Raw genomic sequence first — 23798 nt, forward strand, 5'->3', positions numbered from 1 at the left:
AAAAAGGAAGTAAAAAGCCAACCGACACGCTCTAAAAAGACTTTTTTCTTTTTTTTTTATTTATTTATTTATTTATTTATTTATTTATTTATTTATTTATTTTGGTTTTTCGAGACAGGGTTTCTCTGTGGTTTAGGAGCCTGTCCTGGAACTAGCTCTTGTAGACCAGGCTGGTCTCGAACTCACAGAGATCCGCAAAGACTTTTTTCAAGAGACACCTTTCATCTCTGATGAAAGAAAGGGCCATTTTCAGGTAACTGAACAGCAGAGAACAGAATGGGATTTGATCCTCAAATTTTCAGCTAATAAGAATTTGTTCGAGGCTGGGAAACGGCTCTGTAGGGAAGAGTGCTTGATGCCCAAGCATGAGGACCCAAGTTCAGATCCCCTGCACCCGTGTAAAAGCTATGTGTGGTCGCATGCACCTGTATCTCCAGCAGCAAGGGGTGTCAGACACTGGATTGCTAGGACTTGCTGGCCACCAGTCTAACTAAAAACCATGGAGCTCCAGATCCAATGAGTGACCCTGTTTCAAGGGAATAAGGCAGAGTATGGCAGAGGACACCTGAGCACACATCTGCATCCATGTGCACATACATACATACATACATACATACATACATACATACATACATACACCACATACACACAAATAAGTCCTTTTCTGAAGGACTAGGGATGTAGCTCAGTGTAGCACGGTGCTTGTCTAATATGCAAGGCCCTGAGTTCAATCCTCATTCAGCACTCAAACAAGTAAATATCTTACTTGGCAAACTGAGGCAAGAGGGCCACAAGTTCAAGATCAGCCTGGGCTATATAGCAAGATATTACCTCAAAGCAAGAAAAAAATCTAAATGCGGCGTTTTGTTGTTGTTGAGACAGAGAGAGTCTTGCTTGTAGCCCTGGCTGTCCTGGAACTCTGATGACCAGGCTGGTCCCAAATTCACAAAGATCCACTTGCCTCTGCCTCCTGAGTGCTGGGATTAAAGGTTATGTGCCACCCTGTCTGGCTGAAGGCAGTTTTTATATGGTCATGAGCAAATGTGCAGGCAGCAATCAGGTACTTAGGAGAAAGGTAAGAGCGGCAGACTGATAACATGCTTGCCCAGAGTCACACCGCAGGTGAAATCTGACCTGAAGTCACCGTACTATACCGCACAGGTAATCAATCCCTGTTCTAAGGTCCTCAAGTTCGTCATCTTTAGCCTGATGATTTTACTTATGGCTCATCTAATGCAGCTACAGGTCTTTTCTAAAAATCAACTTGTAAAATTCCATTTATATGTGTGTGTGTGTGTTTGGGGCGGGACTGTGTGCATGCCATGGTGTACATGTGGAGGTCAGAAAACTTTCAGGGGCCAGTTCTCTCCTTCTAGCATATGGGGCTCAGTGGTCAACTCAGACCACCAGGACGGGCAGTCTTGCTGAGCCACAGCCACAGACCTCATAAATGGCAATGCTGGGGAGAACCTTAGAGATAATTGCTGCTTCATTGGTCAGCTCGGAGGCTATGTGACATAGCCAAGTCACCAGGAATAGTAGGTTTGGCAGGACGGGACTTCACCCAGTGGCAGAGCAGCTGCCTGCCATGCCTGAGGCTCTAGGTTCAGCCTCCAGAGACATGGAAAAACAGGCTATGAACTTGATAGTGGATGCTATCAAGCTGTAGCTTAACAGGATGCTCACCAACAGGCAGCCCTAGATGCCTGGATGCTTCCTCCCATGGGAGCCACGTGGTGGGGTGGATGAGGAGACACTGATCAAGGAACTGGGCTCTCCCATACCTCACAGGATCTAGTTTTTGTCTCTCCTCCTTTTCTGGTTGCCACTTCTGGAGAAGGATGGTCTCTCTATTTCAAAAGACCTTCTTGGGCAATCTTTACCCTTTTTTTTTTTTGGTTTTTCGAGACAAGGTTTCTCTGTGGTTTTGGAGCCTGTCCTGGAAGTAGCTCTTGTAGACCAGGCTGGTCTCGAACTCACAGAGATCCGCCTGCCTCTGCCTCCCGAGTGCTGGGATTAAAGGCATGCGCCACCACCGCCCAGCAATGTGTAGCCCAGGCTGGCCTCGAACTCGTGATCCTCCTGCCTCTGCCTCCTTCAGCAAATCCTACCGGCATGTGCCACCACAACCGGCTCTTTACCCATTTTTATTTCACTTTAGTGGCCTTACAACCATAGTTTAAAGTCACTCAGACCACTGTGTGGGTCAGAAATAATTCTAAAGGACTTCACACTGCCAACGCTGCAAATCTTTCCATGAGAGTAAACTTGTTACACTCCCAGCACCAAACATGCAGGAAGCATTTCCTGGCTGGACTGGAAAGCAGGGAAGCTGTCTCCCTGTAGAGCACAGAAGGCTGACACACTTGCTGAGGACCTCGGTTGTAGAAAGAGCTTCAGATTGTGTGCCTTTGCTTCTTCCCAGCACGCAGCTGTAGCTATTGTCATTTAAAGTTCTCTGTGGTGTGTCAGATGGAGCGGCCACTGGACAGTCCCCTCGTTCTCCCATCTCTGAGAACGGCACACAACTTGGGCTGTCTGTGCACAGCACCGAAGTCTGAACAGTTTCCAATATCCAGCATCTAGTTGCATATCCCAAATAACACATGATGTCTGAAACTCGTAGCAATCCACAATTACCCTAGACGAAAGGTTGTCTTGAAGGAGCGGCTGGGAAGGCAGAGGTACTGTGGTGGAGCCCAGGCCTCACACACTGGGCACGCACTCTACCAATGGCTACGTGCCCCGTCCTTGGAAGTCTCGAGCAGTTACAAAGCAAATAGTTTTCAAGTAAGTGACTTTTATTTTTTCCTCTGACATTTCACAGTCAGTTTCTATATAACTTCACACTCTCTGAAAAGATTCACATTTGGTAAAGTCTACACCCTAAGGAGGCTGTGGCTGAAAAGCCACTTCAGTATATGTGCAAGAGTAACTGTGCTGAGGAATCACACCAGAGAAGTCAGACAATGCTATAATCGGTAAAACAATGTAGTAAATTACAAACGACAGTAAATTCTATAACTAATTCAATCAGGAACCTTTCTAAATGTGTTCCAATATTGTCAATACAACCCGATAAAGGATCTCCTATGGGCTGGCCTGAGCGAAAACTGACTGGGGCTATTGCTACTTACAGCTTTGGGCAACCAACGAAGATCTTTCCGGTCCAGTCCAGGCTTCCTCCAAACGCTGGTCTAGCCTCTGACCTCAAAGGCTCACTCCTAAGATCTAGCTTCTCTACTAGCGTTCATCTGCTTCCAGCTCCACCAGGAACAGAACACAGCCTAGAGACTTGCCGTTATGGCTCTAAGATCACAGAGGAGCGGTGACCCTCCCTGCCACCGAACAGTGAAGATCTACGGTGGCTTTCATCGTCTTTTATGGAGATAGGAAGGGAAATGAAAAGCCATATCTAGGAGGAAGAGTCCAAGAGGCTTAGCTCCACTGAGGGCTTTTCCAGTGGAGTACATTTGGTTCTCAGCAAGTGCGTCTAGCCTTCTGACGCTCGGTAAAACTTGCGGCTGGTGCCCAGGCTGTTCTGAATGCACCTGTCTCTACAGCTTTCCTGTCAGACATTCTGCCAAAAAGGAAGCTTCCTAGTGGAGTGGCTATGAAACCATACAGATTGCGGGGAGGCATATCACAAGGAGCTGAGTTTGCCCAGAGACACGGGCTCTGATTTTGGAAACTCTTTCAGAGCACAAACAGCAGGTAATAATTCTGCGTTGATCAGAGAGTAAAGAGATTTTACCAAGTTGATTATTTTTTAACTAGTCATATCCAAATCATATGTCTATATGAACACAGTAGAGTTAACCTGAGTCTCACAACCAGCTCCTTAAAAACTGTGACCCATGGTCTGGAGAGATGGCTCAGAGGTTAAGAGCACTGGCTGCTCTTCCAGAGGTCCTGAGTTCAATTCCCAGCAACCACATGGTGACTCACAACCATCTGTAATGAGATCTGGTGCCTTCTTCTGGTGTGCAGGTGTACAGGCAGGAGGAACATTGTATACATAATAAATAAATAAATCTTAAAAAACAAACAAACAAACAAAAAAAAACCCTGTGACCCTTAACCCTGGATCTAGTATAGCCCCATGAGCATCTTTCTCTGTGCAGAAAGATGATGCTGGTCATAAAACCAATTTGCGAAGGACAAAGATTTTTAAGGGGATAAAAATTTTAAACAAGAGGATAGAATCCCTTGACTCTTTACTGCTTAGGCTATGGTTACCAGCACAGGGGAGCTGGAAAGAATTTGTCATCTGGACCCTCCTCAGAGTCTCCATCCCTAAGGTCAGCCTCTGAGAGGAGCACCACACTTCAGCCCTGCTGCCACAGCTAACACGAGACATAAGACCACCACACCGCTCCCCATCACGACAGGGGATGGGCAGAACTCAGACGTGAAGACAGGGAAGGATCCTCTCTGACTTTTGTGTCTTCTTCTAACCTCGGGGCTTTACTTAATCCAGAGTTTAAAAGCACAGTCACTTTTCCCCACAGAAAGAGCTGGGTGAGGCACAGACAAGAGACAGGAGAGAGTCACTTGCACCAGACCCTGAGGACCCACCGAAGCCATCTCAAGCTTCTGGTTGCTAATGTTGATGGTGGCTTGTTTAATTTTATATTCATTTATTATCTAGCGTGTGTGTGCATGTGTGATGGACAAACTGCAGCAGTCGGTTCCCTCCTTCTACCCTGTAGGTTCAGGGAATCAAATTCAGCTCAGCTGTCTTGGCAGCAAGCACCTTTACTCACTGAGCCATCTTGCAGTCCTGTCTCAGGCTTTTTAGATGTAAGACAGGTTGTGCTATTTCAAGCATGAACTAACAAAATCTTCCAGCTAGTGACAAAAAATGCTGGCTTCTCTGACCCTTTAATCAAAGAAGCAATTCATCAAATACAATTCCAGATGGTACTAAATCCAGTCTATATTTTAAAAATCTGAAGTATATGCCTACTTGTGTGAGATCTGATGTATGACCAATGTGTGAATCAGATGCTCTGCCCTTTCTCCCACAACTTACAAGTGTAAGAAACAAAGCCTCGTGTGATTAAATGCTTGCACCCTGGCACAACCTGTGCCCAAAGCATTTTAGGTTTCGCCCAACTGGCACAATGCCTGGTAGAATTTAAACACAGCCTCATATTTTTCTCTGTGACTAAGATACTTGAGGGCGGGCTGTGAGGGCTCCTTAGGTCACCGAGTCCTTGGTTTGACAGGTGTCATTCTGTACACTCATCTATGTCACTGGACCTTGAACCATGGACAGTGAGTGGGAAGCTGGGAGACACCCATAGTTATCTCGCCTTTGTCCCAAGATCCAGCTAAGTGCCACAGGCTAAGGAAAAAGGACTCAGAGACACTTCAATTGGAAGTCTTCAGAGAACATAGATGCACTTAACCTGTGCATGAACCACAGATTAAGACGGCAGCCAGGGACTGGCACGTGGCTTTGTGAGTGAGTTTAGAAAGAAAGCTTTTAAATAGGCTGTGGAAAATAAGTGGAAATAGTTAGAGTGTAAAAGAACCACCCAAGTAACTGGAAAACGCTTCTGTGCTAGATGACTGGGTGATCAGACAGTGCGTCTAGATCGCTGCCTGAATGACTGGATCCAGATGTTAGTGAGGCCTGCAACTTGGCCCACGCCTGAGGAGCCCTGCTCTTGGTGGCCTCTATAAACATCTGGGTTTGCTCCTTCAGCTGGTCTAGTTCCACCTGAGTTGCTTGGTTCTGACGAATCAACTCCTTGGTTTTCAAAGTAATTTCCAGCAAACCAGACTTGTGGAGGACCACTAAAGTATTCTGGAAGCGCCTGTGCTTGCTCTGCCTCTGCTCTGAAAAGATGTCTGGGCTGCGGCAGAGCTGCTCTGCGGCCCAGAGTGGTGAGCTATAATTGGCTGAGAGCGGCGAAAGAGGGGAGCTGCTCTCCAGGCCGTGCAAAGTGCTGTCGGATGCACACACAGGACTGGCAGGCGAAGCGAAGGTCAGACTGGGAGCTTTAGCCACGTGACTACTGGACACAGGCTGAAGAGTCTGTGGACTCCCACCAGCCCCCAGGGAGGGCACTCCTTGCAGCACGGAGTCCTCGGTGAGTTTGGAGCTGGGTGGGGCTGGAGTGGAAGGACTGGAGAGCACAGAGCCAGTCTTGGCTGGCTCGCTGGAAGACAGGACTGGTCCCAGTCTCTCCTTACAGAAGATTTTCTTTGGCACCCCACTCGCTCCTCTTTCTTCTGAGCTGAGGGAGAGACTCCTTTTGCCTGGGTGAGGGGCTATTTTGGTGTAAGAATTGAGAATGGGCAAGTAGTTTCTGGAATCTGACTTTTTCTCCCCAGTATGGCAAGGGCTGACAGGAGATGGCACCGGCGGGTGAAGGACAAAGAGCTGTGGCTGTGCTGAGATCACTTCAAAGGAGGGCTGGACAGTCCAGGACTGGAGCTGGGATGAGCTGCTGCCCTGCAAGCAAGGAAAAGAGCACTGCATTCAGGATGGGGAGTGCAGCTCCCAGCTTTCACCCAAGGCAAAGGAGGCAGACGCTCAGCTACAGATGCTTCGGGTGCTGTGTGTCCCTAATGCACAGGGGAGCCCTGGTTGAGAACAGGGAGGAAGTGGCCTAAAATACACTTATCTGACATCATACTATAAAACAAAAGAGAACCAAAACCAAAAGAAAGCACAAAAATCTCAAGGTCCAAATCAAGAGTAGAAGGAGAGAGAGCACGAGCAAGGAACTCAGGACCGTGAGGGGGGCACCCACACACTGAGACAATGGGGATGTTCTATCAGGAACTCACCAAGGCCAGCTGGCCTGGGTCTGAAAAAGCATGGGATAAAACTGGACTCGCTGAACATAACGGACAATGAGGAATACTGAGAATTCAAGAACAATGACAATGGGTTTTTGATCCTACTGCACGTACTGGCTTTGTGGGAGCCTAGGCAGTTTGGATGCTCACCTTACTAGACCTGGATGGAGGTGGGTGGTCCTTGGACTTCCCTCAGGGCAGGGAACCCGGATTACTCTTAGGGATGACGAGGGAGGGGGACTTGATGGGGGAGGGGGAGGGAAATGGGAGGCGGTGGCGGGGAGAAGGCAGAAATCTTTAATAAATAAATAAATTAATTAAAAAAATATTTTCCTAAGGGAAAACTTGAAAAAATATCTGGGGTTTTATTTTTGTTTTCAATTCTGTCTCTGTGTGCCTGTGTTAGGTAGGTGCAAGTGAGTACAGGTGCCCAGGGTGCCACAGTCCAACAGGGGTGCTGGGACCAAGCTTGGGTCCTCTGGAAGAACAAGTGCTCCTAACAACTGAGCCAGATAGAGAAACTGGAGGTAGATGAAATAGTGGCACAGTCAAGGCACAGCTGAGGCAACAGAAACAGAGAGAGCTCAATTTCCTGCCAAAGTTAAGAGATGCTAAGCTCAGGCTGTGGTTCGACTCAGTTGCTGGCATGCTTGCTGAGCATGTTTGGAGTCATGTATTGGACCCCAACACCACATAAGACCTGGCATGGTAGCAGATGCCTAACTTCTTGGCATTCAGAAAGTAGAAGCAGGAGTATCAAGAGCTCAAATTCATCCTCAGCTACATGAGTATTTCAAGATCAACCCGGGCTACTGGAGACCCTGTCTCAAAACTCAAAGATACCCCCCCCCAAAAAAAAAAAAAAACCCTGGAAGAGGCTAGCTTGCCACTGAGCTTCCTAGCTCCTAACCACCCTAGCAGCCACCCTAGGCTGTAACCTGTGTGGCTTGTCAACACAGTCACAAGGAGTAACAAGGAAGGCAAAAGAGAACTAGAGAGGGAAACAGTCTGGAGTAGACACCCAAAGGCACCAGGCAGCACTGGCGGGCTGGGGCAATCTCACTTGGGCTCTACTCCCTGTCTCTATGTTCTCTCCTTTCAGTGAGGAGAGCTGAGGCTCCCGCTGAGATGGATCTACCGAGTAAAATGTTCAAATAATTGTCCAGAACTCACCAGCTTCCCACGTCACTGACCTCGGTGTGTGTTCTTCAAGAAGTGGCCAGGCAGTGTTCAAACACTAAGGGAGTGCCATGCTATGCTATAGCCATGTTCTTAGAACCTCAGTTAAGATGGGAAGGGTCAACACCAAAACCAGATTCTCAATACTCCAATACATAAATGTATCTATTTTCAGAGTAAATTACTATAAGTTTAAATGTTGTCCAACTTAAATCACTTATTCTAACTTAACCAGATTTTTATGAATGAGTTCTCAGTCACAGACCCTATAACCTAACTAATATTTTCATCCACTTGTGTTTCACATCTAGATAACAACAACATGATGGACACTGCTCGGGGCTACAGCCCAGTTCAAACTACTCACAGATTTACAATCACCCAATGGACTCACACCCTTTTGGCATTGCCATCCTTAGCCCACAGAGCTGCCCTGTCACCAAGGTGTGTCTCTAGCTTAAAAACTGCCTCTGCTGCTGGAGCAAAGATGTCCTTCCTGCTGTGTTTCTTTGTTTGAATTGTGTCTTTGGCACAATGTTAATTATGTATGTCAGGCTGCCCTCTAACTTACAATCCTGCCTTCGTGTCTCCACGAAGTGCTGAGATTACAGGAGTATACTACCGTGCGGGTTTACAAATGCTCTTATACTCCTAAATTCCCAAATCAATTCAAATTAAAAAGAGGTTTCCAGGGCTGTTAAGTAGTATGATGGTGTGTGTTCACCTAACATACACAGGGCTCGACTTCAGTGCCCAGAGCTGGGAAAGAAAACAACATCAACAACAACAAACCCTTCTGTTTCTCCCCTGAGCTCCGCCTCATGTCAGAATGCACTGCTGGAGTGGCTTTTTGGCTTGGTTCCATTATACAATACTATAGCAGGTCAAGGTCCCTGTAAAACTAGAAATCCAAAGGTAACACATTGAGAACATAAGTCCTGACTCATGTACATCTATTTTTTGTTTTTAGGCATTTCTTGCTCTCTCTCTCCCTCCTCCTCTCTCTCCCTCCTCTCTCTCTCTCTCTCCCTCCCTCCCTCCCTCCTCCCTCTCTCTCTCTCTCTCCCACTCTCTCTCTCTCTGTGTCTGTACACACTCAGTAATAATATGTGTACATGTGAGCTCAGGTATCTTTAGGTCAGAGGAAGGCATGGTAGAGTATTTGCAGAACATACATACAATTTAAAAAATAAATCTTAAAGTCAAAACTTTAAATCAGAAAACAAACAAAAGCAAACAGCATCAGTAGTTGAAAGGTAACACTCTTCCCCATCAGTGTGACTCTATCTAGTTTTTGAAATCTCCTCCTGCTCAGTGGGAGTGTCTGCGCAGGAAGGCACAGAAACTTCCATGGGCAAAGGTCCTCCTCACCTGCTTCACCAGCACATTCTTCATGACCACCATCGGGGACAGCGCGGGGAAGGCACTGTTTGCAGCTCTGGAATTGGGCTGCAGCCTGTCCTCTCTGCTCCAGCCCGAGGTGCTCAGCACGTCCTCTGATTCCATCTGCTCTGCAGAGCTCAAGCACTCTGAGCTCCCATCTGGTGGGCAGAAAAATGGTCAGTTCACGTGGGCTCTAGGCTAACAGCTCGTAACCCAGCCATGGATTCCCTAAAAGAGAAAGGAACGTCTTTGACAGGTGTTTCTATGAGTTTTCTGAGGTGGAAATTTCACTGGATATTCAACAACCATTGCTCTTGCTCTAAAAGCCTAATCGCTCTGGTTGACTTTCTTCAGATCCTTAGAAACCTGCATCAGTCAGGGTTTCTGTGAAAGTACTCGGCCCCAGAGTACATGGGGAATGAGTGGAAGACTCCAAAGTGAGATGATTAGTTTTATTTTATGATATTAACAACATTTTTGTTACACTTTGCATGTGTGGGGATGGGGGATGTGCATGGCTCTATTTTGAAGGCTTTGTAGGTGGCTGAGACAAGCCTTTGTGGGTTGTACCAGGTGCTGACTCTGGCCTGCTTTCTCTGCTCCTGGTCCATTGCCACACACTTCTACCCACATAGACGAAGCTTCTCTGCCTACCTTTCACCTCTAAGGATTGACTGAGACTACTATGAGCAACACAACCTTTCTGTCAGATATTTTGGTTGTGGTGATGAGAAATAAAACAAATGTTCTCCCTATATGAATTCCACATAAAAGGAATGCAGCCAGGTGCTAGAAGAAACCAAGAGACGGTTGTACCTTGTTACAGAGGTGTCTTGGACTATTCTAAACGTTAACTAACGTGGACCTCAGTTGACAGAGAACTTTCTGGGCATCACAGCCCTAGGATTCATCTCCAACCACATAAGCTCGGTCTGGTGGTACATGCCTCCACTCAAAAGGTGGAGGCAGGAGGATCAGGAATATAAGGTCATCTTTGGCTACATAGTGAGTCAGGGATACATGAGTACTACCGAGAGAGAGAGAGAGAGAGAGAGAGAGAGAGAGAGAGAGAGAGAGAGAGAGAGAGAGAGAGAGAGAGAGAGAGAGGAGAGAGAGAGAGGGAGAGAGAGAGAGCGAGAGAACACAAACCAGGTGTGGTAGCATGTGCCTACAATCCCATCACTCTAGAAGCTGAGCCAGAAGGACTCCAAGTCCAAAGTAATTAAAATAAATGCAAACATCAACAATTTTATCTTGTGCAATTTGGCAAAGACTATGTGATCAGAAAGATATTTATCAAGAGGTACATGTACCACTAGGCCCAACTAAAAGATTATCTTTACAATAAAAAAATTTGGTACATAGTACCTTTTAACCAAGGGATCAGTGATGTGGGATGTCCTTCTGTATATGTGTTGCTTCTATTGATTGATGAACAAAGCTCATTTTGGCCAATGGCTTAGCAGAGTAAAGCCAGGCAGGAAATCTGAACAGAGAGAGAGTAGAAAGAGTCGAGGAGATGCCATGTAGCCGCCAAAGAAAGATGCCAGAACTTTACCAGTACCATGAGCCTCACGGTAAAATATAAAATAACAGAAATGGGTTAATTTAAGATGTAAGAGCTAGCTGGAAATATGCCTGAACCATTGGCCAAACAATGTTGCAATTAATATAGTTTTTGTGTGATTACTCAGGTCTGGACAACTGGGAAACTGAAGCGCAGTCTCCTTTTACAGATCAGAGTACCATCAGCAATGAGGATGGAGCCGGAGCAATGACTCAGCAGTTAAGAACACTTATAGAGGACCCAGGTTCAATTCCCAGTACCCATATCAGACGAGTCACAACCTCCTGTAACTCTAGTTCCAGGGGATCTGATGCCCTCTGCTGGCCCCTAAAGGCACCTGCATGTATGCAGTGTACAAACTTACGAAGAGACACATACATACAAATAAAGAACCAAATATTTTTTAAAAAAGAAAAAAAAATGAGACTAACTTAACAGTTTCCTTGTGCTTTGGAATATGTACAACATCAACAATGCAGTGATCTAATGACTCCAAAATGGAGAAGCTATGAGAAAATCCAGAATGTGGGACATTCTATAAAACTACAGTCCTATCTTGTTCAAAGATGTAAATGTCATAACAGAAAGAAAAGATGGGAAGCTATTCTGGGTTAAATAAGGTTAAAAAGGCAGGCTATCTATATACAATACACACTTCTCAATGGCAAATAGCTATAAGGACATTACAATGGGAAAATCCAGATAGACTGTGGTCAGAGAGAATTCAATCAGGGTTGACTCTTGGATATAATAATGGCATTATAATTCTATAGAAGAATGTCCTTGTTTCTGAGATTCATACTAAAAATTTAGAGATGAAATACTCATTGTTTGAAATTTACTTTTCAAACAGTTAAGTCAATGTATGCAGGGGAGGATATAAATAAAGAAAAAATAAAAATTCTTAGTGGATCTGAAAAAAAGCATCTTTGTTGTGAGGGACTCATTTATTTTCCTTTAGGTTTGAAATTTCTCAAAATAAATTTGGAAAAATAACTAAAATAGAAAATACCATCCATTTTGGTTCTGCAAATTTTACTGAAGTGCTTCTCGACCAGGCTTCTGGCTAAGACCAAGTGAGAATTCCATCATCTCCAAGGCAACTGGAATAATTCAGGCAGCAACCATGTCTCTGGAACCTGCCCAAGGGTGACCAGCGTTCACTGGCACTGCCTCCTCAAACAGGAATGAGGGTGGCCACTTTTACCACCACTCTGTGTAGAACTGTACTTATTAAAACAACCGGCCTGACAAAGCTGGAGACTTTAGAAGACAGAGCTAAATGCCAATGGTCCTGGGAATTAGAAACAGAAAGATTGTGGGTGAGGTTTGTTTCCTTCTTTGACTCCCCAAGTGACTAGACTTTTACTATGAGCATGGATTACCTTTATGATCTAGAATCAGATCAAAAGGCAAATGTGATACTGAAAGAGAAAAAAGCCCTTCAGTGTTTTCCAGACCTTCGACCTTGTTTTATAGGCCCCACATTCCAGGCCCTTCCCCAGCCTCAGTACCAGAATCTCTAGGAGGGTCTAGGAAGCTAAATCTTTAATAGATGTTTCAAGTGGGCTTCATGGTACAACAAACCTGGTAAGCAACTCCATTCAGAGAAGGGAACCCAAAGCACTTCAGGCTGGCTCACCCTTCCCTGGACTGTCCCTGGGCAGGACACTAATTCCGCTATTCTAATCCCCTGGGTCAGTGCTGTCCCTCTCTGAGTAATATTCTATTTATAATTGAGCTTCTCATTCAGCATGCCTACTAGACGGAAACATACCAGTCTAAGAGGTGGAGAGTCCTAGATTTCCTGACAGCAGTGTTTCCCAGTGTAAATTAGTAAGTCAGTTACAGGAGTGGATTGTCTCTGCAGCCTGGGTAACACATATAAACCTTTCCCTAGAAAAAGCTCCACTCCCAGGATAATAAGCCCAAATCCCCTGGCATCATCCTGAGAATCTCCTGGGACAATACTGTTGACATTAATTCAATATTTAGAGTAGTACTACCCTCAGCCCTGGAAAGAAGAAGCTCAGCAGGAGAATACAAGGCTGAGGTGGGGGTTCAGTCAGTCCTTCTGAGGGAGGCTTTGGACGGCTAGCCATGAAAGCTGCCTTACTATCATTTTTCTTTTTATTTTTTTATAATTTATTTATTTTTATTCTATGTGCATTGGTGTTTTGCCTGAATGTATATCTATGTGAGGATGTTGGGTCCCCTAACACTGGAGTTACAGACAGTTGTGAGCCTCCATGAGGGTCCTGGGAATTAAACCCTGGTCCTCTGGAAGGACAGTCAGTGCTCTTAACCACTGAACCAGCTCTCCAGCCTTTCTTTCTTTTTTTTAAAGATTTTTTTCTTTTGAGCCCATTAGTGGTGGTGCATGCCTTTAACCCTGGCACTTGGGAAGCAGAGAAGGAAGATCACTGTGAGTTTGAGGCCAGTCTGGTCTACACAGTAAGTTTCAGGACAGGCAGGACTAAATAGACAGACCCTGTCTCAAATAACAGAAATGATGATAATGATAATAAAAGATTTGGTTGGGGGGGAGTTTAGTTTTTATTTTTTGAGAAAGGGCCTCATCATGTAGCCCTGACTGACTTGGAACTCACAGAGATCCACCTGCCTCTGCCTCCCAAGTCCTGGTATTAAAGACATATTCCACCATCCTCCCTCAAAGATTTGTTTATGTCCCTTCATGTATATGTGTGTGTCTGTTTGTCTGTCTGTATAAACATTCACCAAGTACATGCAAGTGTACTCAGAGACCACAGAGGGAATCGGACCTCCTGGAACTATTGTTACAAGTGGCTGTGCACCACCTGATGTGTGTGTGGACACTGAACTCAGGTCCTCTGCAGAAGCAGCAAGTGCTCTTAACTTCTAAGCCATCTCTCCAGCCTCCTGTTCTGCTTTCTTAACTCTAATGGAGTTGACAGTTGGGCTAGACGGATCACAGTCCAAACACAAAGTGTATAGTTATTAGGAAAAGCTGTTAGGAGGGGACTTTTTTAAGTATAGCAAAATTACTCTCTAGGCAACTGTTAACAAATCATAATTTGCCTACCACATAAAGATGGTTCAGCCAATGACGGGCCACCTATGAGATGATGACTATACCATATAGCCTAATTATGTAACAGCCTGTATCATCTAGGTTTATGAAAGTAGACTCTAATGTTCACACAAAGATAAAAATCCCATAAGGACCAGCTTCTCATTATATAATACATAACTGCACCACTTTTAACTGACTGTTTCATACTGTTACAAGGCAAAAAGATATGAAAAAGGAGTTAGCGCAACAGAATTCTGACCATTTTTAAAAACACTTGTCTTTGAGATAGAATATCATGTAATTCAGATTGGCCTTGAACTCATATGTAGTTAAGGATGACGCTGAACTTCTGACCCTCCTGTTTCTCCCTTCTGGAGCTGGGATTACAGGCATGTGCCAGTTTGCCCAGTTTTATGAAGTGCTGGGGACCCTACCCAGGACTTCCTGTATATTAGGCAAGAACTCCACAACTGAACTATATTTCCAGTCCATGTTTAAAGAATTTTTCTAGTAACTACAGTTTGAAATGTAGGACTGAAAGTTAAAAGTCAGGAGCTGGAGAGATGGCTCAGCGGTTAAGAACTCTGACTGTTCTTCCAGAGGACCTGGGTTCAATTCCCAGCAGCCACATGGCAGCTCACAACTGTCTGAAAATCCAGTTCCAGGAGATCTGACACCTTCACACCAATTCACATAAAATAAAGTTAAATAAATCATAAAAGAATATTCTTTAAGAGGGAAAAAGAAAGTTTAAAGTCTAAATTGAAAAGAACAGCAAATTATTTTTTCAGAACTAACTCCATGGAGCCTTGATGGATATATGCCATAAGATACCAGAATTACCACCACCACCCCTTGTTTTCCGAATTGCTGTTTTTAACAGCTCAGAGAGTTATTTATCCTGCGTGTGAAAGCTTCTTATTTTTCTTACACAAATGAGTTTCAGGGAGAAATGTCTCCATGCAAATCATTCAGTAAAAGGCAGAAGAATGAGATATCGCGAACCTGAAAAGCCAGAGTCCTTGTCTGAGTCGGCAGCCGCCGCCGCGCCGAGTGGTCGAGCTGCTCTTTTCACCTCTGGGCCGCGGCCTGGCTTGACAGAGAGCCTTCGAGGGCTCTCTCTGGATGGCGTTTTCCTCTCCATGGTCAGTGTGCTGGGAGCTGGACCACAGGCGATCTTCGCATATGGACTGCGCTATGAAAACAGCAAGGACATAAGAAGTCATTACCTGGAGCACGAGCCAGGTGAGCCAAAAGATGAAGAAAGGAAGGCAAAGAATGCTAGCCTCACCCACTGTAGGAGCACCTTCTCTGGTCTCGGCTGACCGTGCTTCAAGTTTACTAAACAGAAAGGTTTCCACCCAAACGGAGGTTCACCATCCCCTCGCTGCCCTCTGCTTCCATTCTGAATTCAAGGAACACAAACCACATTCAGTGGAAGCTTTGTGAACTGCTAACAAAGGGACATTTGATTAGCCTTTTTGGAATGGGTAACCAAATAAACTTGCCCTCCTCCCTGAGGAGAGGAGAGGTAACAGCAACCAACAAGGGTGCTTTCCCGGTAGACCTCTGCATAATCGTCACCTAAAGCCATACTCACAGTTCTCAGAATGAAGTACTGAGCAGAGTACCAATGTCAGACACGCATGCATAATTACACATACGACCTCAAAAGATTTTTTATGCTTAGTGCATTTATTTTTGTGTATGTGTATACACTTGAGTGAGCACACATGTGCCATGATGCATGTGTGGAGGTCAAAGGACAGCTTGCAGGAGTTAGGCCTATTCTTTCATGTCATGGGTCCTGGAGATCAAACTCAGGTTGCCAGGTGTCAAGCACCTTTACCTGCTGAACTATCTCACTGGACCTATATACTACTTTTTAACATAAAACAATACCCCCCCCCCCAAAAAAAAAACCCATAAGGGGACTGGAGAGATAGCTCAGTGGTTAAAAGCACTGGCTGCTCTTCCAGAGGACCCAGGTTCAATTCCCAGCACATGACAGTTCACAACCGTCTATAACTCCAGTTCCTGGAGATCTGACACCTTCACACCAATGAACATAAAATAAAAGTTAAAGAAATTATTTTTTAAAAAAACACAAAACTTTTACATCCCTGAAAGTATAGCTCAGTAGTAGAATGCTTACTTAGTATACTAAAGGCCTAAGTTTGATCACAACAAAAAAGCAAAAACTTTTACGATAAACGTTATATTTAAGAAGTGTTTATGGAGGGTGGGCTGAAAAGACGGCTCAGCAGTTAGGAGCTGGTTTGATTCCCAGCACCCACATAGTGGCTCACAACTACTCTAGTCCCAGGGGATCCAATGCCTGTGGGCACTAGGCACATAAGTGGTACACAGACATACATGCAAACAAAACACTCCATATACATAAAATAAAATTTTAAAAAGGTAAGAGCTTAAATTGCATAAGGGTAGGTAACATTCATTGCTGCTAATACTGTTCTTGAGTTTCATAAGATCCTGCTCAGCCCTAATTCCATTTTTCAATGAAGCTCAGATACATCACATTCAGTCACATGTATACATAAAAAACATGTATCAAGTGCTATCAACTGGGCATTGTGACTAGAACTATTGTGTTTCTATCCTTCCTGCAGCCTGTGATCTATAGAGGAGCAGATACTAAACAAGTATTCACACAATTGACGGTTACGTTGACAGGAGCTATGAAGAAGTGAGGCTAAAGGTCAGGAGCACCAGGACAGTGCCGTATGGCTGGAATCTGGAGCACGAGGAGTCAGCAGGCATTAGAGGTCAAAGGCTAGAGGTGAGCTGTGCACTGTGTTCCAGGTCAATGTGAAGGCTGAAGGGAGAAGCACTTGGCATACTCAGAAGTGAATGGCCAGGACGGCAGAGCACAGTGCAGTAGCAGGATACCCTAAACTGACAATGGGGTGGGGGAAGAGCAGACACACAGGACAGACAGGCCCTGAAGTCGCACAGGCTGGAAAGACTGTGGATATTAACTAGGGGACAGTGGGAGTGGTGGCACACTCCCCGAACTCAGGGGCAAAGTTAGGTGGACCTCTGTGAGTCTGAGACCAACCCGGTCTAAAAAGTGAGTTTTAGGCCAGCCAGGACTACTTAGCCAGATCCTGTATTAAAACAACAAAAACAAGGGACACTTTGGGGATAAGAAAACAGGATGCCACAAAGGAAAAGAGTAATAATGAAACTAGGCAAGCGTAAGCAAAGTCTGGGGATGCTTTAATTCACAGTCTACTTAGGACTCAGCCAAGCAGCACTGTGCCTGGTATATCCTGAAGCCATACCTGAACATTTCTGCTAGTTCAGGACCTAGTGAACTAGAGGGAAGACTCATGGTGAAATGAAACAGGAGACACATGCTTCCATGCTACCATGAGTAACCTCTTGCTCATATACGTACAGACCAGAGGTTCTCAACATGTGGGTCGCGACCCCTCTGGGGGCCAAACAACCCTTTCACAGGTCCACATATCAGAATCCTTCATGTCGGACACTTATATTATGATTCATAGCCGTAGCAAAATTACAGTTATGAAGTAACAACAAAAATAATTTTATGGTTGGGAGACACCACACATGAGCAACTATATTTATTAAAGGGTCACAGCATTAGGAAAGTTGGGACCATGTTATAGACCATTGCAGTCACTCTCATCCAGATCACATCAAATCACTCTTCTACCAGACACACACAATGACAAGCAATGACACTGTCACATTTATCAGAGCACTGCCCAAAGGCAATGTTTCTCTGTTTGACAGTGATGATGTTTGATAGACTGGGCAACCCTGTTTAAAAAGTAGACTAAAATGTAAAACCGTATCCCTAATTAAAGCAGGAGCCTATGAAAACACAAGAAATGCATCTAGTATAATTTTCCTTAACTAATGCTGTTCAAAAGTAAACAGAGCCTTCTTGAAAATGAAACCAGATGTGGCTTCCGGACAGCATGCAGACTAAGGTCTGCCCGAGCTGCTGGCCCAGAGTAGGGCAGGTCACGTCAGGTGCAGCTAGTTAGGAATCTGAGACAGTGTCACGCTATCTTACTAAACACAGATATTTTACAGGCATGTTAGAGAAAACATCCCAATTTAGTCTTCTATGACCCTCGTGACTAGACAATGAGAAAAGTTAATAAAATGTTAGTACTGTTTAAAAAAATGCAGTCGGTGAAACTACAGAAAAACACACAGGAAGTTACTCTGGTTCACTGAGAATTTATAGGGTAATATTGACTGCAGAATCAAAATACAGAAACTCTGACAAATCTGTTAAATTCTAAAATTTTAGATTCTAGAAAACTGGTGGCAATTGGGAATAAAAACAACAAAACCCACACTATTGGCTTTAGAATGGCAAGATATCTATTCTGGATGCAAAAAAAAATGATTAAAAATATGAAAGCCTGTCTTCTTGATAAAGTTCTGCTTAAGCAGGAAGAAAGCCTTAGTGTTACAGCCGAGGCGGCCCATGTGGGAAGGAGTACCAGAGTTACACCCACCTCCCTTCTTTGGGAGGGAGTGGGCTCACACACACAACAGAAGAAACCCTGGGCAGAAAAACGGAGCTGTGGTATTTCCCACCAGCACCCCTTAAGCCCAGGACCACACACAAACAGCAAAAGCTAAAACCTCAAGAAATCAAGAGGGTTTAATTTTTCCCTCCCCAATACTATGTTACGATAAAGTTACTTACAAGCCTTTGAAAACGGGATACGTGGTCTTTACCCGCCACTTCATCTCTCTGCTTCCCGACAAAGATGGGAAGCCACTACGGCTTTCTACGCATGAGGACTAACTGATGCTCCCACACAGCAGAACGACCCTAACTGGGCCTCATTTGAATATACTTGTTACACATTATCCAAAAGGTTGTCAACGCGGACAGTATACAGCAAAATTCAAACTGGGAGCTCAGCCAGCACATAGGCTCATATCCACTGGCACAGGACGATATTCCCGGAAGTACTCCACAGCACCTGGGGCTTACTTCCATTTTTCAGTCCTGACATTAGCGTCATTATTCATCGCTAGAACCTCAGAGTTGTTGGTTCTGTTTTTATTTTGTTTTCATCTTTGCAACAGACTTGTGAGGTATTCAAGAGAATAATAAATTTTAACATATCTCAGTCTGGACGTCTCTGAAAACCAAAGCAGTTTAGCTGTCCTCAAAACACCGGAGTTCAGGTACTGACAGTCAAGACTGCATTTCCAAACACCAGGATCACCTCAAGATCTAATTTTCAGTTCTAGCCCAATATACCCCCTACTCTAAGATGAAGCCATTGGGACACGTACACCAACTGAATTAAAAGCTGGTGTGACCCCACTGTCTCTGGGGAGTTTGGAGTTTGGGATACAAAGCGAGCAGAGGGCTCCGGGAAAACGATCTGAAATGCAGCTCTTAGTCCTCCCCTTTTACAGCTACTTGGCAACATTCCTGAGAGCGAGCTCACGTTCCCTTTAAATGTGTCACGTGTACGACATGCTGTGTCACGTGTATGACATGCGTGCACGGAGAGGTGTGAGGTGAAGGCCCAAGCAAAGGCTCATATAGAATAAAATGGTAAGGCCATCGAAAGTAGAACCTTTATCGGCCATAAAACCACAGCTTTTACAAATGGATTAGTAGGTTTTCTCTGAAGTCCTTTTCTTTTGATCTGCGTTCTCAGAATTACCATTCCAGGCAAATGTGCATTTTAGTGGCGGAAAAACTGCACCTGCCTACGTATCTGTTTTCATATTCTCCTTCTTTCTCCTCTCCACTCCCAAAACTGGCTGGAAAAGCCGTGCCAAAGATCCTGCCCTGCACCACACGGTCGCACGGCTTCCCACGGCTCTCTCCATCCTTCGGGGCCGTGTGATTCGAGAACGTTCTCAGGCCACACTTTAAAAGGGGGCTCACAGGAACAGTGCTCACCTACCCACTCGCACCAGCCCACATGACGTCTGTGCCAGGCAGCATGCACACCCTCCAGGCATCAGCTAGCCTGCCAACTCAACAGGGAAGAATTGGGCAGACCACAGGACTATGCCGTGACTGGCATACCACCAATTTCCAGGGCAAATGCCCAGGCAATGCCTATTGCCAGGGCTTGGGCAATAAACAGAGAGCTTGGCTCTGGCCTGGGTCCTGGGTCCAGAGCAAAACTGCCCGACCCACCCACTAACCACTGACTTCTTACTTGGCATTATCCAGCCACCTTCTTCCTCACAACCCTCTCACTTTGGCACCACGCCTGGCTAGTTGGCCTAAAGTAGGGGACCGAAGGCCTCCGGAATAGACAGTGCACCTGTGTCTGGGCATAGCTCCTAAGTGAAGATCCTGGGCACTCACCTGGGCTGTCTCACTCGGTAAGCAGCCCTCATGCCCACCAACCGGCCCGTTCCCAGACCCCTCTGCTTACAGCCCGGCAAGCCTTCAGGCTCTCCTCCCGCAGGAGCCCGGGTATGCAGGGCCAGGCCAGGGCACACGTGCCTCAAGGGACTCACACCACTTGCCCCTCACACGAGGCCCCTCCCTACAAACACACCGTCTCGGCCTCACCCCAGATTCCCTATCCCACGCGGGCCCGACCCTGACAGCACACTAACTAGAAGCCAGGGATGGCGAGTCCCTCTGCTCCCAATATTTGGCGCCCCCGTTCTCCAAAAGTCCTGGTTCTCCTTTGTGTCCACTCGGCTCTCCTTCCTCTCCCATCTGCTCCCACCTGCTTTCTCGGTGCTTCCAGTCCCAGCCTCCCAGTGTCGCCATCCCAGTTCCCCCACCACACAACAACCACCGCCGTGCCCGGAGTCAAGCGAGCCCTGCCTGTCTCACCTACGGCCAGGGTCGCCGCTCCACCACCAGCCCGGCGGGTCAGCCGGCGCATGCGCGAGCCGGGCCCCACGACTCCATGACAACCCGGTATTTGCCGGGTCTCTAGCTATCCCCCAGGCCTCCCGCCCATTTCTCCACCCCCTCGCCTCCGCGATGGCCTTCGCCGGTCACGTGACCCGGCTCCGCGGAACCAGCACCACGGAGACTGCGCGCTGTGCTCCTAGACGGGCACTCGGAGACCCGCCCTCGCCCGCCCCCCGCCTCCCCGCTCTACGCCGGAAGACCTGCGGCGCTCTCTCCGCGGCGGAGGTCCTCTCTATGGTCGGCACCTACGGCTTCGCCGCCATTTTGCCGCGTTCCTCCAGTTATTGTGTTGAGAGCAGGCACACAGGACTGGGTGTTGAGGGCAGGGGTGGTGGCTTCTAGCCACCGGCAGGAGTCGGGGTTCGTCTGGGGACTCTGAAGGGAAGCACTCTCGGGGTGTGTCCCCTGGGGACCGGAACCGGACGCGCCAGGCCTGGGGTGGCTACAGCGCTCAGCGTGGGAGGACTCCCGCGGGCTGGCAGCCCGGCGCGGTGACCCTGCGGCTCGCTCACATTTTTGCCACGCCTGTCGCCTGGTTTGCGTTCCCGTCAACCCTCCAGACCGTGCACGAGGGCTAGACGCAAAATTAGTGGGATGATTTCATGCCATTTGTGTTTGCCTCGCTTTGCCCGGGCTGTGGGAGATGTCGGGTTTTATAGACGATGTCCCGTACCTGGCCCCGGGAAGCTGCCCCTCGTATACCATGAAGGGAAAGGGTAGCACAAAAATGAGCATAATCCCTAAGAGGAGTGCTTCACAGCTTAAAAGGAGGACCGTTGGAACGTGGTTCTGGAGCTATCCTTGTCTGTCCAACCCGATACTCCAGGAAGTGCTGTTAAACATGAAATAAAATGAGGGTGTTACGGTTTCGGCCGCTTTAGCGGTGTCAAGAGCTCAGGGACCACATGCACCTAATGGCTGCTTTATTGGACAGAGAAGATTATCGCATGTTCTTGGCACTGCAGATAGTTAAATTGGAACCTTGCGGATCTAGACGGCGAATGGTCCTGCACTGGTAATCCAAGCAGCTTAAAGGTCATAGTTAATCACATTATTCGTCCAGACACAGATGATGCTAATGTATTAGCATGAATGTACTTATTAGCATAAGCCCTCCCAACAAGTAATAGTTGAATGCCTGCACTGTGCAAGGCTGTTGTTTGGGAAATGGAGGAAATGAAAACAATGGTTAACCATTATCACATCATTAAGAGCCTGTAGCTTTACGTGCATTTCTCAGGACCGACGCCTCAGCGTCCGTGCTCTTGGTTATAAACCAGGGAACTGAAGTTCGTGCCTCTGACACAGCTGCCAGGCCTGAGCTTAACAGGGAAGACATACTGCCCTTAACTAAAAACGATCCTTGCTTCAAACACCTTAAAGATTAAACACTTGAAATAAAACGGTCTAATAACCAACATGAGAAACTGTGTCAAAAAAGTGAACAAATCAATAAAAGCAAAGGAGAAAAAATTATTCATTGTTGAAAGGGGAAGACACTAGGTAAAGCTGTAAGTACAGATAAAAGTCATTTTACAGGAACGGAAGTGGGATAATGCACACGGGCGGAAATGAACAAATGAAATATGCAGAGCCATGAGGAATGGCTTTGTCTTGGACCTCAAAAGGGGAAAATAAATCAGATTTCTCTTGCATATTAGCACACAGCTACTTGAATTTCAAAATAAAATCAGTGGTATGTATGGATAAACGTAATTTTATAAGTATTTTACTCTATGAGTCTAAATGAAGAAATTCATAAAGGAAGATAGGATATTGTTGGGTAGCCAAAACATTTTTTTTTTCTTCCTTTATTGATTTCCCAGGGTTGTAAATTGGCCCCTGAATGGATAGTTTCTGTGGCCTGGGGCCTTTAATCATTGTTCTAAGATTGTTGGTTGGGCTAAGGTCTCTGTTAATGAAGAATAGATTTTGAAGCATGATTCTTTTGGCTTTCAGGTCTTAGCAGTTTGAATCCTCCCCAGTATCGCTGGAGGCTCAAGATTTATTTTACCAACACCATCTCCAGCAGGGGGAGACATGATACCTTAAATGCTGCACTAGAATTTGAGACTAGATTTCTCCCTGCAAGCAGAGGTGGGTCAGAAATCTCAACTCTGTCCAGTCTACTTCAATAAATTATCACCTATCCATATGAAGATTTGACTTTTTAGTTTCATGTGAGGTGTGGACTGTGTATGTATACATGTATGTATGTACATGTGTGTGAGATTTTATATTAATATTATACACACACATATATACATATACATATACATATATATATATATATATATATACCTTTCAACTCTTAATTTTTCTTTATTTGTAGGTTGTGTCTCACTATGTAGCTGTGTCTGGCCCGGCCTAATACTCACTTTGTAACCCCGCTGACCCCACCTTAAGCTCACAGTAGCTCTCCTGCCTCTGCCTCCTAAACGCTGGAACTACAGCTGTGAGCTACTATGCCTGGTATACTGTCTAATATTTATAAGTAATAATCATTTTGTCAGGCTTGGTGGTACATTCCTATAATCCTATCTACTTGAGAGGCTGAGACAGAAGGATGACTTGAGCCCAAGAGGTCAAAGCTACTCTAGAGATAGGGCCTGGGGAAAGATCCCAGTGTTTAATAATTAATACATAGACTTGAATTTAAAATTACAGTTATTTTAAAAATCATTTACAAGATACTAGTAATATGAACCAAGGAAACCATCCAAAACTAGTTTCAAATCCCAGCTTTTTTCAGTATCAATTTATAAAAGAAAAGGCATCTTGAGATCCCATATACGAAAGATGTAGGTATAATCACAATGTAAAAATTGGATAATTTCAAGATGGGCATGGTGGTATACACCTTTAATCCCAGC

General features: G+C 45.7%; 1 protein-coding gene across 5 annotated transcripts; it reads right to left on the reverse strand.

Annotated features, from left to right (window-relative positions):
• Nucleotides 1-173: 173 nt before the first annotated feature.
• Nucleotides 174-20993, reverse strand: Cipc (CLOCK interacting pacemaker). 5 transcript variants are annotated; one of them, XM_057782326.1, is made up of 4 exons: nucleotides 15292-15838; nucleotides 15006-15195; nucleotides 9367-9536; nucleotides 174-6466 (listed from the first exon to the last, which is right to left on the reverse strand). In XM_057782326.1, exons 2-4 carry the CDS (start codon nucleotides 15142-15144, stop codon nucleotides 5570-5572), a joined length of 1206 nt encoding a protein of 401 aa, XP_057638309.1. In that variant the 5' UTR covers nucleotides 15145-15195; nucleotides 15292-15838; the 3' UTR covers nucleotides 174-5569. The 5 variants fall into 5 exon arrangements, with proteins under 5 accessions (XP_057638309.1, XP_057638310.1, XP_057638312.1 ...); XM_057782327.1 differs by lacking the exon at nucleotides 15292-15838 and adding an exon at nucleotides 10747-10864 and having other exon boundaries at nucleotides 15006-15142; XM_057782329.1 differs by lacking the exon at nucleotides 15292-15838 and adding an exon at nucleotides 10747-10864 and having other exon boundaries at nucleotides 9367-9606; nucleotides 15006-15142.
• Nucleotides 20994-23798: the final 2805 nt, after the last annotated feature.

This window comes from Chionomys nivalis, chromosome 10 (assembly GCF_950005125.1).
Source record: "Chionomys nivalis chromosome 10, mChiNiv1.1, whole genome shotgun sequence".
In the NCBI taxonomy this organism is placed as follows: Eukaryota; Metazoa; Chordata; class Mammalia; order Rodentia; family Cricetidae; genus Chionomys; species Chionomys nivalis.